Genomic DNA, 14,860 nt, shown 5'->3' with positions numbered 1-14,860 from the left:
TGCTGAGGTGCTCAGAAATTGGTGTCTTACACTCACCTTTAGCATCCCGTCTCGCTCCCACTTGAAGAGGCCGCAGGTGCTGAAAGATGAAGATGGCAGGTGAGGACCACCGTGGTATGTTTGCTGCACAGCATGAGGGGGGTCCAAAACGAGCCCCACGCTTTTCCCACACCACTCAGCAGGAAGGACTGACGTTCCAGTTTCAGGGCATGATTCTGTGACTCCCAGCACGCTACTTGTGAACGGACAGCACGAAAACCCCGAGCTGCTGTTTCACACAGCTCATTTCTTACCTGCAGGGTTTTTTGGGGAGCCTGTCAAGGGAAATGGCTCGGTTGCCACAAGGACATTTGAAAAATCGCTTGATGCCATCATGCCAGTGGTAGTCGTGGCTATCCTGCACGCACGTCTCCAGAGGCTTGAAATAGGTGTAATTACACTGTTGGGAGGAGAAAGAGAGCTGTGACTGCTTCACCGGCACACAAAACCTGTTCTGTGGGCTGGGGACAGCTGAATATCCAAACCAAAGCCCCTCTGCCTTCTCCCATCTAGAGGTGCCCACCAGTCTGAGAGATCTGAGAGATATGCTTTTCAAGGCATGGGGCTTCATTTATCATGTAATATGGGGAACTGAGGGGCCTGATCCTGAGCGCTTCAGGGATAAAGCTGGTAAATGGATGCCAGAACACCAATATCCAGGGAACTCACTGCCATAAACACCAAATTGATGTTGAGCACAGCACTAAAGCCTGCCTTGCCTATGTCCTCATGTCTCAAAGACTCTCAGGGCATGTGCTGCTCTCAAGAACAGTTGCAAGGAATAAAACCATCCCCATTTAATCCCTGCACTGGACTATGGCCAAGTGAGTGACTGACAGGAGGCTGCAGGATGGCCCAGCACCGTTTTGTACAATCTGCGCCCCAGTCCCCTGCTGTCGCCCTGGCTCCACCTCACTTACTGTTTTGCATGTCACGACTCGACATTTCACTTCTTTAATGTTCCTCATCTTCTCTTCCATTTCTTCCTTTTTCACCAGGGGCTGAAAGTATTGTTCCTGCAGCTCAGCCTCAGCCTGTGGGGGCACAGAAAAAGGGTTATGGGGAGAAAGATGGGAGAAGCCACTCCACATGTGGCCTCTGGGCAAATTACGGGGAGTGTCTGGAGAACACTGCAATCTAGGAGCCAGAGAAATAACAAACATTTCTTGCTTCGAATAATCTACGTAGTGCACATGCCGTGCTCCACCACAACATATCCAAGACAAGAGCCCTGTGCCTCTGGGGAGTCAGTATCCTCTGGGGATATGCTCAGCAAGGACCCTGATGGGAGAAACCCAAGCTCTTAGCAGTTCAGTGCAACCTTTCTGTGGCCAAGATGATAAGAAATGAGGTATAAAATAGGCACATGGCTAATTTGTTTTTACAGGTAGAAGGATTTCTTTTTTCATCCATTAACTGGGAAGCTTCACTGATTCTTGCAAACAGTAAAACAAGAGAGGATGGCACCTTGACCTTATGACGGCTACGGTAATAATGTGCTCTGTGTGCTCAGAGACCCCTGATGCTACTCGTCAGGATGACGTGGTGCCTACGGCATGTTTGGGTACCTGCTTCTTGCTGAAATCATTACGAGAAGTCCAATCAGCTCCCTAGGTCTAAGCCCTCAGTCATGGCTGGATTGAGGCCATACCTCTTTCAGGACACCCGTGTGCTTGGACTTGGCATTCAGGATTTTCTGGAACTCTTCTGACTGCAGATAGGCCAGCTGCTCACGTCGCTTCTTCTGGGCAGGCTCCAGTTCATCCACATCTAGAAAAATAAAAGAGTTCAGTCCTCTAGAGACCGAGTTCAAAACAAGGTTGTGATTTCTAAGCATGATCACTGGAGGAGATTTTGGAAGTCTGAGATGTCTCAAGCAAACGTTCAGGTCAAGCAACAGAATTTAATAGTTCAGGAGAATGTGAAGCCAAGGCCAAAGATGGCTTCAGAGAAATAACAGCATTTTATACGTAACATTGCACCTTCTCTCAAACCTGAGTCCTTGACCCAGTAATAGTGCTCTGTTCAGCAGAACATAAGCATACTTTTTTCCATTCTAGAACTTAACATGACTTACCATTCTTAGTGTCTGTGTTCTGTGACTGAGCAACGTTTTTCTCAACTCTTTCAACAATTTCTAGGACATCATCAAGATCAGCTCTTTTCCGCTTGACACTGTTTGGATCAGTTTTAGCAAGAACCTGGCCTTTTGCTCGTAGCCGGTGTATTGCAGCCAGCTAGAAAACAGGGAAGAGCAGTGAATGGGTTGGTGACCAGCCTGGCTCCAACGTTCCTACTTCCAGCAGCAGCAGAGGAAGTCTGTCAGATGGAGGAGGCAAGATCCACACAGAACAGGGCAAAGAGAAAACCAACAAAATCCCCAGCTCTGCTGTACATCTAATTCAACACACCACCCAACCTCATTTCACAATCCATAAAGTGACTCTTCCAAACCATAAAGTGACTCCTCCAGGGGGGTTACCAAGGCTTGATATCTCTGCAGAAGTGCTTTAACTGTTTCACAGAATAGAAAGTCTTCCAGAAGAAACTAATAGGAAATTGTATACAACTATTCCTTTCCATACTCGCAAAAATTCAGATTTCTTCCTAGAAGACTTGCTGGAAGAGAGAAGTTTCTTTCACAAACATGTGAACAGATCTGTGCCAAGCAAAGAGCACTGAGCTAGCCTATACATGAAGACTGATGACTCCTGTATTACCCCAGATCAAACTTCCCTTAACCTCCCCTTCTTCACACTCAAAACCCACCCATTCAGAGCGCTGTTACCTTTTTGGCTTCTGCCAAGCTGCCTAGTTTTGGTGTTGGAGGTGGAGGCCCATCAAAGAAGAGGATATCTTCTCCTTCTGAGAAGCCTGTGCCGAGCCTCGGCCTTTGAGGAGTTGACATTTTTGCAGCTTTGGGAAACTCCGCCCCAGGTGTTGGGGAAAGGTGTGAGGACTGCCCGGAGGAGGATGGGAGAGCAGGCCTGTCAGCTTTACTTGTGTTCTGGAGAAACCTTGTAAGACAAGAGACAGTGACACAAGTCAAAGGGACAGGAGGGTTCTTTCCAAAACAGAGAGAAACCTCAAATGAAGCTGGCAGGTAGGAGGTGAAAGCACATGAAGAAATGGACTTTTCTGTAGAATTGGTAGTTAAGCAGTGGTAGTTAAGCACATAAATACTTAAGTTTACATAAATCATGGCAGAGGTTGGACAGGTTCATGGGAAAAACAATCCCTTCAGGGATACTGTAACAGACACCACCTTTAGCCTGAAATACACGCTGTTGGAGGCTGGAGAAATATTTTGGGGAAAAATCATCATGATCAGTACCTAGTTTTATTCTTCTCCTTCAAGTTGTTTTGGAACCTTTAGGTTTTGTTTTGGCTCCAGTTGAGCCTTTTGAGGCTACTAGGCTACGTCAGTTTCAGTTTCACCCAGGCTGGCCCTTATGGCGTTTTTCTTAAGTTTGTTAACAGAGATGCACTTGGCAAATTGTTAGGCTCAGAAGACCCTTGCAGACCAGCAATGAACAGAACCAGGAGTCCTGACCCCAGCTTCCTACTCTAATCAACCTCTTCCCATCATGCCTTCCACTTACTGGGCACCACACTGGAGTATTTAGTTCTCTACTAAAACAAACAAACAAAAAACCCAGTGCAGTATTTTTATTTAAACAAAGTTTTTATGAAAAAGAGCAAGACATCTCTGCATAATAATGGGCCATAATAATGGACCCCTTCTTGTGAAAGTCAGTATGGCTTACCTCCTCTGAATCTCCTCAGATCGCTTTTTTCTGGCCTCCAGCAATTTCTGTTTCTGTTGCTTGAGCAGTGCTGAGGCAGAGAGAGACTGGAAACTGCCCCCTTGCTTATTTTCAGCATCTGGAAGAAATAAAATAAAACCCACCAATGTGTGCTCAGAAGGAGCTGAGTGCTCTCCGGAGTGGGTTTTCCTTCAGGCACAAGGACGTACCTGCCTTGGTCCAGTGCTTGCAGAGGTTTCGTGCTCCAAAGGTTGGCTGTGCCAGCAGTTCTTTGAACTCCTCAGAGCATGGCATGGGCCTCTTTGCTGCACCTGGCGTGGAAGAAGCATAAATATAAGAGATTTGGAGCCAAAAAGGGAAGCAGGCCTAGCTTTAGAGACATCAAGTAGTCTAGGCTGGAAGTAACCCCTGCAGGTCACCTGCTCAAGCACCCCCCAAAGCAGGACTAACTTCTACATTACATCTGGTTGCTCAAGCACAGCACGTCACACAAACATTTCTACCTCTTCAGCAATTTCATCAGTCAGCCCCCCACCAGCCTTGGCTGTCTGTGGTGTTCCTACCATCCCCCTTTTTAAACAGTTTTTGCTTGAAAGCCCCACAGCCATCAAACGTTATTCTTGGAGAATTAAGAGCAGCTAAAGGCTAGAGAAATTACACACACTATGTTGCCTGAAATGGTGGCAGCTGAAGGAACTAAAAGATGGATCACACATCTAAGCAATGTCTGGAGCACGTGGTTTGAATAATCTGTCATCTGCTCTCCACTGAGTGTAAAGAAGGTGTAATATTAAGTACTTTTCAGAAAAGAAACAGAGGCAGAGAAGATCAGTGAATTTCCAAAGACTATGGAAGGAACATGCTTTGAAGATGACAAAAGAAAAGCACAAGAAACAGGCGAGGCACCCAGCAGGTCCCCTGCATTGCAGACCTGTCTCCGATTTATACTTAGTATTCCTTGGAAGCTTCCCAGACTAACAGAAGCCATCTATTTTAATCAATTAAAATAAATTCTCTGGTTCAAAGTTCTTAGAATTTCCAATTCCCATTAATCTGGCAAAGATCTTCTGTCATTGTCCAAAGACAGAACGGGAGACTTAATTCAAGGGCACTGCTGAAAAAAGATGCACAAAGCCACACAGTTGCTTAGTTACATTTGCCTGGCAGCTGTGATCTCAAGAAGAAAGAGGAGTTCAGATCAATTGAGAAAGCAGCCTGCAAACGTCTATCTCTGCAGCAAACAAATCGCCAGATTCATTCAGGGTCCTGGGACACAGCTACACATCAAGTCAAAAAAATATCTGGAGGGTGAAGAGACTACACAGGTAGTTAGGTACCAATTTTCTGCTTGGTTTCCTGGACAATTGCATCAACTCCTCTCACGACCAGATTGGAGAGAGTGGTTTGAACCTTCCTTTTCGGCGCTGCAGCTGCTGCACTAGAAAGAGGAAATAAAACCAGAATGTCAGGGTTTTTTTGGAGTTGTTTCATTACTGTGGAGTCACAGCAGTTATCAGATGGCAGTGGTAAAGGAATCAAAGCAGTGTGCAAACGCAGGGCTTGATCCAGCTGTGACTCAAGCCTTTCCACAGCTGTCTTCAGTGGGATTTGGATAAAGGGCCTGACCCCTCCACTTTAGTCGGTGATACGTAGTGATCTACCAACTTTGGTAACTTAATAATACACAGGGCGTACCATTGCCTCTTCATGGACACAGTGATACCGGGTCATTTCAGTCAAAGAAGGGAAGAGGAGGAAGAAGAAATACAGAATGCACTGACACTGAAACTGGGATTAAAATTTAATGAGTCACGACAAATTAGGGTAAGGGAATGGCACTGAAAAATACTCAGCTCGAATGCTTGGGACCTCATCGTAAAGGTCTTTTACCCGCTGACACACAATACCATCTGGCTTCACAACGCAGTATTAATTCAGAGGTGAAAACACACCTGCCCACATCTTAGCACTGACTGATGAAGTTTTCCAATCAAACAGCAGCTCTGTTACCTTGTGAGGCCAGAAGTATTACACCAAACATGGGACATTTATTCCTGTTTGATGAATGCAGGTAAGTGAAAGGGAACTCTAACTAAATATCCACCCTTAAGAGAGAGCTTCACGCTCACTCATATATGGGAGAGAAATTCTGTTCAAAATCTGAGACCTGTGCTTTAGCCCAAAGGAAATGTGTGGTTTGTCTTACACTGAGGCTGCGTATGCTGTTGAAGAGACTCCTCCGTAGTAAAATCCGTCCTGGCACAGCCTCTCCTTCAAACCGAGATTTTTCCGAGCAACTTTTTTGGGAATGCGGCCCCCAGAGAAGGTAGACTGCAGATCTGCCCGCTTCGAGCTGAGCTTCTTGTACTGGGATTGTACATGGTACTGACAATACTCACAGTCATTCTGAAAAGAAAGGGAAGAAGATTGTTGCAGAACACTATTAGATACAATTTACTTCATTCCCCTCACCCACATGTGTGGCTAAACCGAAGTTGTACTTCCATTGTAGCACTCCAGCAATCACCCAAATCAGCAAAGACAAGCTCACACTCAGCAATAAAAAAAATAAAATTGCCTGTGCTAATCACTGGAGAAAAAAAAAGCTTGTGCATCAAAGACTTCTTCCATCCCAGGAATTTTAAGGCCACTCCTTGGCTCAAGACAACTGACGTTCCAGGTCCTCTTGCCCAGATTCTGTACACCTGACTCTGAGCTGTATGCCATTTTCTTACTGGTATGAACACAAAGATAAACTAGAGCACAATGTTTCATGCACTGGTTCCAAATTAATTCATCAGGTTTCAGCGTCAATCCACAGCAGTTTGGAACTTCAGATAGTAAACTTGCCTGCCAGAGAAAGCAGTGTCATAAAAGCACTCTCTCAGGGGATTCTTTTTACCACCAAAAAGAAATTACTGTTCTCTTGTTGATATCCATCTGCCCCATATTTGTATAACTACAATTATCCCATAATCAAACATCTTTTGTCACTAAGTAAACAGGCAGCTAATTCCTTCAGGAGGTCCTTCCGCCAGAGCCTCCATCTGTGGTCTGTTCCAAGCGGCCGTGGAATATTTCACTGACCCTGAGAGCCCTGTGCACAGGCACTTCCTGGAGTGGGTCTGTAGTCGCAGCCTTGTTTTGCTACAAGTACCTTTTCTTTTTGTCCTCCTCCCCACTCTACGCACTTTTAGCTCCTCCCCAGTTTTTCATTCCTTCCTTTTCTCTCCTTTTCTCTTCTAAGTACTTCCCTACTAACAATTACCCTGCTGACTTGGACAAGGTTCCTTTCAGATACCTTAATGTCACCATAGCCGTGAAGCAAGTGACACAGTCCACAAGTCCTTTAAGCTTAGACAAGTCAATACTGTCTCCAGAAAGTGAATCCCACCACCTTTTCCCTCTCCTCTCTAATGGTTGTGCAGGTACAAATATTCCAGCAGCCAGTGGGCACGCTGGACCAGGGAACTCACCTGGTTAAGATCATCTCCAAAAACCAGAACCATTCCCAAGAAAAACCTTCTACTGTTTTATTTTGGGTTAGCTCCCTAGTGCAGTGCATGGAAGCTTGCACTGGCACAAAGGGTAGTGAAAGGATGTGGAGATGGTGACAGACATGAGTCGAGACCGTTATCTTTCCACTGCAGCACTAGCTTTGCTTTTAGGGAACTGCAGTGCTGCTGCTACAGGGCTGTCAGAGAAACAGCTCTTCAGAGTTTCATTCCTCAGCTTTTCCACCCACTTTAATTACTTACAAGATCCAGAAAGAAATAAAAGAGTTGGAGCAGGAGTACAAAAGCAGCAGCTAAAATTTACCAACAGATTCAGGATGTCCTAACTACTGAGGGTACAAACCAGGTTCACTATCTGTGTGCAGGAACTGCCATTCTTCTTCCTGGCTTTGCAGGTACCCAGGTCCAGAGCTTCACCCATGAGCAGGATCTTCTGGGGATGGTCAACAGACAGACAGACCTAGAAGGAAATCAGAACATGCCTTGAGGAGGGGCTTTTCTCTAGATGTCACTGGTTTGCTTCTGGTCTAGTTTGGCACCTCTGGTATTAGCAGTGCAGTTTTAAAAAATGCAGGCCTAGTTTAAGAAAGCCGCACATCCTGTTCAGACCAAGAAAAAGACTCGGTTAAAAACAAAAAAGCAAATTTGTTTCCCACAAGGAGATGAAGGACGTTGTGTTTCTATGCTCAGAGCCTCAGGGAAGCAAGCTGACAGCATCATGGCAACCACATTTGGCAGCGGAGGGGAAGTGGAGATGGACTGGAACTCTTTGTCCCTCTCCATATGTCCAGCTCCAGACAAAGCTGTCTCCTGTGGGACATGAAAAGCATCATCTTCACGCCACCCAGAGATACTGGGACTTGAAGACCAGAAATATTCTGCGAAGTCAGTTTTAATGTAGCTCTAGACATGTACATTTTTAGCTAAGAAGAAATATTCAATATAGGCCTTGCATTAAACCTGGTGTGCCTTTCTACTCACCAGCAGGACTTTCTACAGCTTATTAATGGTAATTTCAGCAATTATATAGTTTAACAGACAATTAATGAGATTCTTAATTTTTCCATTTGGAGAATTTAAAATGCAAAATACTACATCACCAGCTACTAGATTGAAATTACCCTTGACAGAAGTCAGTAAAAACGGTTTCCATTCCAGTGCAATTAAAAAGACATTAAAAAAACATTTAACTTATTAGCAAAATGAAGCTACCTTACATGTTTTGATACATAAAGAAAAAGTAATTCATCATGTTCCACATTTATAAGTGACTGATTAAACAAATGAAGTGCTAAGTATCAACTTACTATACATAATATATGATTTGTTTTATAAATCAAACACTGTTTTTTTTCAGCTATGATTTTGGAACCAGGAAACGTTTTCAATCACATCTCATGCTTAAATTAGGGGAGAAAAATGAGCTTCCCCCATTTTTTCAGCTTGTTGAGACTTTTCAGCTGAACCAGGCGCTGCACTGAAGTAGCTGAATGAACTGACAAGAAGATACAATTCCTACAACTCCAGAGGAGCTGACTGCTACCGAGAACAGGTTAAACACTAGAATAAACTTTGATTTTAGATGCCTAACAGGATTTCTTGAAGTTAGTTTTCCAGAAAATCAGGAGCAAAAACACATCATGCAAATATCTAGATCAGACTACTGTAATTTCAACCTTAGCGTGTTATAAAGCTAAATCTCGGGCAGATACGAAAAAGTTCAGCTATGTTTTTTTGTTTGTTTTTTCCACAGCTGATGAGTAAGTTAAAAATTCTCCCACCTCGTCCGAGCCTTCTTTAGGTTTCATAGGATTAGCGTTGAGCAGCCCGATGACTGTGCCTTGGTCTGTCTTCCAGTGCTCCTTATGGACGTCACCAAACAAGAAGAGTGAGACGGATTGATTGAGATCCCGCAGGTCATTCAGCCGCCAGATACTGAAGGTTCTGCCCTGGAACACACATTCGCTTTCCTTTCAGCTCTCAGCAAGAGGACACTGATTGCATCCCCTCTTGCTGTTGCATTGAAGTTATTCTGATTATTTTCCCCTGGGGTTTCCTAATTTAGGCAAGCACAAACTGTATCTTCGATTAAGGTTAGATACAATACATCCAGCCAAGCCACACAGCCAGTTCTAGGACTCTTAGAGGCCAAACTAGTGCTATACTGCTGCTCTCACTAATCTTCCTGATATTAAAGCTGGTCAGCACTCTGGCTCACTGAATGAAGAGGTTTTGACCCCACTGAACAATCAACACCAAGGCATATTCAGTTCTCTGTTTCATCAGTGAAAGTCCACAGGTCATGCACCATATAGGGTAGAATGATCTCGAGGGAAATGATGGAGGCACAATATGTTGGCACATTTAAAACGAAAGACCTGTCTAGAAAGACAGAGAGTCACAGTCATTTTTTTCCACTGGTGTTTCACATGTAACAGCAGGCAAACAGATTTTGACAGATTTATGCCACGGCTACACTTATACTAGTGCCCAGGACAGTTGCTCCAGATAAGCTAAGGACTTAGCCTGAGGACTAAAAGCAGCATTACTGCATGAAGAAAGATGAGCCAAGCTCTTTAATACAGGAGCTTTTCAGTAACTACACAGAGGAAGCTGATTAAGTTGAAGACCTAATTAGTTCCTCAGGATAGAAGACCAGCATTTCACTGGGATGCAACGAAGTTACTTACATTATTTGCGCTCTGAGGAGTGACCTTCTTTATTATAACTCCAAATGTCACCCAGTCTGTTTCCTCCAAGTTTTCTGTAGCAAGTTTGCTTTTCAGCTGGGACAGTCGGATCAGCTTCCGGTTAGCCATTTTTCTGTCCATTTCAGCTGATGAAACCCGGGGTTTTCTACATCAAATGAAAGCGCGTAAAAAAAGAACACATTCCTTTACATAAAGGGACAGACACAAACAAAAACATTCTGCATTCTCCTGTGGAAGACTGTCTCAAAGCAAAATGTTTTTGTGCCTCATTTCACCCTGAGTTCACGTGAAACAAAACCCCTTAGCTCCAGATGCTGCCCAAATCCTGGAAAGCTACTAACCACACACTTTGTTCCTCGTCCAAATAGTCGCACTGCAATTTAGCCCTGAGCTTTCACTAACTCTTCACGTTTCAGGAAGGACCAGGTATCACAACTATCTGGAAATATGCTAGAAATCCAGCACGGTTTCTGGTGAGGAAGACACGACAAGTATTCAGAGACCTCTTGTGGCTACACCGAGTATGGGAATGCCGAGTGGCTCTTGAGGCTTCTCGGTGTGAAATGAAATCTGCTCTGCTGGGGCACAAGCAGGCCTGTGTACATGTCCACCGCTGAGGACATCCCAGGGAAGTCAGTGCTAATAAAATTATAGATTTTTTGTTAGAAAGGAGCGAAGATAAAAATAGGAACGTGGTAATAAGCCACGTAAAAAGTTCACTTTAATGACAACCAGACAATGCTGTGGCTTTGTGTTACAGCCTGTACTGATGACTGACTAGTCTGCCATGGTTAAGCAGTGTACAAACAGCAAATCAGAAATCCAGTCCTCCGCTCTCTACCCGTGTGATTAGCATCACGGGAGATTGGACTGATTGCATTCGCTCCCCCTTCTCTTGAGGGTGATATCCCCAGAGAGAGGTGGGGATCCTGCTGGGCTGCTGACCTTAATCTCAGTCCCGAGAAGGTTTCCACAGACACCGGCTGAGATGTTGTACTGGAGCACGTAGGCGTCTGAGGAGTCTTCTCTCTGGTCACCTTATTGGGTGTGTTCCCTGGGGCAGACTTGAGAGGCTGGAATGCCAGACTGAGGACTTGTCGCGGAGGAGGAGCCTTGGTCTCTTCAGCAGGAAAAAATGCAAAAAAGAATACCTCTTGATAATGAAAGAAAACTTCTAAATGAAAATAACGTTAACTTACACCTGACCAAGCAGGAGTCTAATTTAACACAGGGGAGCAAAGGCATAGATCTGTCTTACTGGTACGGGACTGGTCTTCCAGTCAGCTAGGAACTGACAGCTCCAGGTCAGTTGCGCGTACTCAAGCAGTGAGTTCTGCCTCAACATGAGCTTCCCAGGGCAGGTAAGCATTTTCCAGGAAAGCTTAAAAGTACACGCTGCCAGTGTCCAGGTTAACCACAGCAGCAGAGAGCATAGCACCCATTGCAAAGGGCAGAATAATTAACTCTGTAATGAGCTCTGTTCTGCTGTGACCAGACTGCTCCCGGTGCATAGTACAAAAACTACCCTGGATGTGTCTGCACTGCTGCTGTGACCTACGCAGGTTTTCAACAAAAGCCCAGTGTGTTTCAGTGAGAATGGTACCTGCTGAGGAGGCTTTTGATTTCTGGGTTCCTTGCTTGGCTGTCAGTAAGGGACTGCCTAGCTGAGCTGAGAAACACGGTGACTCTTGCAGCTTCTGAACTTTCCTTTCCTTTAAGGGTGGACAGGGAGATTTACCTGGGCAAGAAAACCAACAAGTATTTATGAGATCTCAGGATCTAGACTCAAATATTAAGGATTACTCCAAACTAAGTAATTCTCTGAATAAAAAAAGCCAAGTCAGTGTCCCACATGGAAACCCTTCAGCTAAACTTCCAGCATCTGAAATGCAACATCAAGAAAAGCCCCAGTGACTGTTTCCCCTGATGACCCAAAACTCTGTATGTCACTGAAACCACAAAGCTGCGGAAAGCAGGAACATCCCCTTGCTTTTCAATTTCCCCCATGTAGTTTATTACTACACCCAATGTGCTACCACAATAAACACAGCTGTATTTTCTGGGCGTACCGAGGTCTGCCAGCAAGAAGAAACACCTCCAGCAGAAGACCCCGGAGCACCTCAGTCACCGATTGCCCCACAAAGAATCAACATATGAGGCAGATGCCAAAACTGCAGCTCACTGATTTAGTCTGTAGCTGCAGGAAACAAGCTGTGTGGGAATACACCAGACCACCATTCCCCCTTGCTGCTCAGTGCTCACTTTAGATTATCTGGAGTCTTGCCTATAATTTGCATGTTGGTAGGCCAACAAATCAGGAACTCATTTAATTAGTCTCATTACCAGGGGTTTTCTTCTCAGGGCCTGAACTGGATTGCTGCCCAATAGCTGTCTTCTGCAACTGCTCCTGTAACATCTTCATCTGTTCTTGCAATTTTCTCAGCTCAGCTAGGAAAGAAATAATAAGAAAAAAAGATAATAATGAAGACAGCAGGAAGCCATTGCAAGCAGGGATTTATGAAGTCTGGCAGTTTTACTACATCACAGAAACTCAGAAAACAAAGCCTAGAGCCACAGAACAGATTTTGCTCTTATTCTACATAGCTCACGGCGAAGGGACACGATTCTATGCAGCCTGGAGCTGACTTATCTAACTATTTGACTTGTTTGGTATATGTTCCTTGGCATGTTGCATATATCTTTCCTAACGAAGACAATTTAAATGGCTGACAATTGCACTCCATAGCATAAAGAAGTGCTTACAGTGTAACCAAATATGTGGAAGGCTCAGGGACCAGCTCTGCTGCTATGATATTGGCTGCTATGGCAGAACCTCCCACCAGTAATCCCTGGGGAAGCAGGGGGAGTTATGCTGGTGAAAGATGCCAGGATGACAGCCCTAAAGACTGAAGCAATGTTGTTCTTCATCAGACAAGGCACAAGTGCACAGGAAACCTTCCCTATCCTGCTCACCAGAGCTAGTTGAGTCTCCCTGGTTTACTCAGTCCTGTGCCCTTCTTTTGGGAAAATAGGTTGGTGAGTTTGGTTAATGAGCACTGAAATCTGGATTTAGAATGCCCTACACATTCACAAAACCTTTCCGTATTCCCTTTCTGGTTACTGTCCTAAACTGAGAAGCAGCAAGCTTCTGCCCATTAGCTTTCTTGAGACAAGAGATACAGATATGACAAATCAGATAAAAGATGCTGTTACAGAAACCTTGCAGTTCTTCATTGGTCTTCTCTTTTTCCTGACTGGGAGCTGAAGTGGAAACAGTTTCTTCTGCCTCCTCTTCTTCCAGCAGGTCATCCACGTCTCCAAACAGTGCAGCCAGGTTCTCCTTCTGCTCATCAATGATGCTGTCCTCAGTGCTGACCTCCTCAGTGTAGGATGCATCATCTTCTGCATCAAAGAGCTCGTCGTACTCATCTGGTTCTCCCCCCTCATCCTTTGGGTCACCTTCCTCCTCAGGAGAATTCCCCTCCTCAGCTTCCTCGCTTTCTTCCAGGAGGGAGGCCAGCAGGTCCAAATCATTGTCAGCTGAGGCAAAAATTAAACTCAAATGTTACTTCTGTACATTTAGAGAAAAGCTGCCATGGAATAAAACACTTGAGATAATCTAATTACAGGCTAATGACAACCAGGACTAAATCAGAGCAACGAGCAGTATTTTTAAAAACTTGCTTTAACTTTGGCTGAAAGAAGATAAAGCAGCTTCCTGCCACCTGGTCAGATGGAAGTATGTTTGCAGACACTCTCCGCTTGTGATCCATGCTGGCTGGTCAGCAGAAAGCTTGCTGGCCACTCAGCACTGGCTTTTCCTCCTATGCAGCTGCTTGTACAACAGCTTCTGTTACAAAGAAGTCTCGGGACATGTAAAGGATAGCTGACAGCTCTACAGGGACACCCACACGGCTTTTGGCAATAGAAGTTAAGGAGGAAGATGCAAGGCAGACAAGAAAGCATATCCTCAGATATGCTGTGCTCAAGGGACAACGTAACAAAGGAGCATGGAGCAAAAGGATAAATAACAGGAAAAAAAAAAAGAACAAGGAGAGGAATGGAACAGAGAAAGCAGAAATGAAATACAGAACAAAACAAGAAATGTATTCAGCCTCTGCTGCTGAAGAAAACAGAAATCCAGGAAGAGGCAGAGCAGCCTCACACAAAGGCAACAGTGACAAAGGCAAGGGACAACACCAAAGGCCTCTGGGAGAGAAATCAGTGCAATGTAACTTCCTTTGTTAAGAGGTTTACCAAGTTTTCTGGACAAAATTAACCAACTTACTGGTCAGAAGAAAACTTCCTGACTGAAAGTAAAAGAGCACTTTTATCCCTTACCTTCCATGATTTCACCAGGATCTCTTCAAGAGCCCCTTGAGGTAAAACGTCCTCTGTCACAGGAGAACAACATCGACACTGTCAGAAGGGATATAATCAGCTATATAGAGCTGCTCTGGCTCTCTATCTGATGTGCAAACCAGCAGCTTGCTTTTCTTCACAGCTCCCGATAAGGAATCCACCGAATTTAAAATCCCCAGGCGCATTTTCTACAGCTACAGCCTGAGCTCTGAGGCACTCAGGGCAGCGCAAGGGCATTATTTCTAGAAAAAAAGCCTGGTCACGGACAGACTTAAAGAAATGCTTACCGCCTTCTCCCACTTCATCAGCCAGACGGGATAATTACCTTTAATTAAACCCAACCTTTTCCTCCCCCCCTCCCCTCCCAGCCCCCTCTCACCGCCGGCCGCGCGCTCGTCGCCGCCCGCCAAAACTCCAAGCGAGCCCCGCCCCCGCCCAGCGCATGCGCGCCGGCACCGCCGGGCGC

General features: G+C 45.1%; 1 protein-coding gene across 9 annotated transcripts in view; it reads right to left on the bottom strand.

Annotated features, from left to right (window-relative positions):
• MCM10 (minichromosome maintenance 10 replication initiation factor) overlaps nt 1-14,860 on the bottom strand; it is a 23,566-nt gene extending 8,706 nt beyond the window's left edge. For 4 of the 9 annotated variants that reach the window (XM_083819640.1, XM_083819642.1, XM_083819644.1 and 1 more), the window contains exons 1-18: nt 14,374-14,652; nt 13,252-13,572; nt 12,376-12,480; nt 11,636-11,770; nt 10,978-11,152; nt 10,012-10,177; nt 9,103-9,270; nt 7,665-7,781; nt 6,013-6,212; nt 5,144-5,244; nt 4,016-4,117; nt 3,807-3,924; nt 2,828-3,056; nt 2,117-2,276; nt 1,691-1,809; nt 960-1,073; nt 294-439; nt 37-79 (exon numbers count right to left, since the gene is read on the bottom strand). In XM_083819640.1, coding sequence (XP_083675766.1) covers nt 37-79; nt 294-439; nt 960-1,073; nt 1,691-1,809; nt 2,117-2,276; nt 2,828-3,056; nt 3,807-3,924; nt 4,016-4,117; nt 5,144-5,244; nt 6,013-6,212; nt 7,665-7,781; nt 9,103-9,270; nt 10,012-10,177; nt 10,978-11,152; nt 11,636-11,770; nt 12,376-12,480; nt 13,252-13,572; nt 14,374-14,380 — 2,526 coding nt within the window. In that variant the 5' untranslated portion in view covers nt 14,381-14,652. The other 5 variants (XM_083819646.1, XM_083819641.1, XM_083819647.1 and 2 more) reach the window with 5 other exon arrangements.

Source organism: Anser anser (genome assembly GCF_964211835.1).
Source record: "Anser anser genome assembly, chromosome: 1".
Taxonomy (NCBI): Eukaryota; Metazoa; Chordata; class Aves; order Anseriformes; family Anatidae; genus Anser; species Anser anser.
The sequence above is the reverse complement of the archived record's forward strand: the minus strand, read 5'-3'. Positions and strand labels throughout refer to the sequence as shown.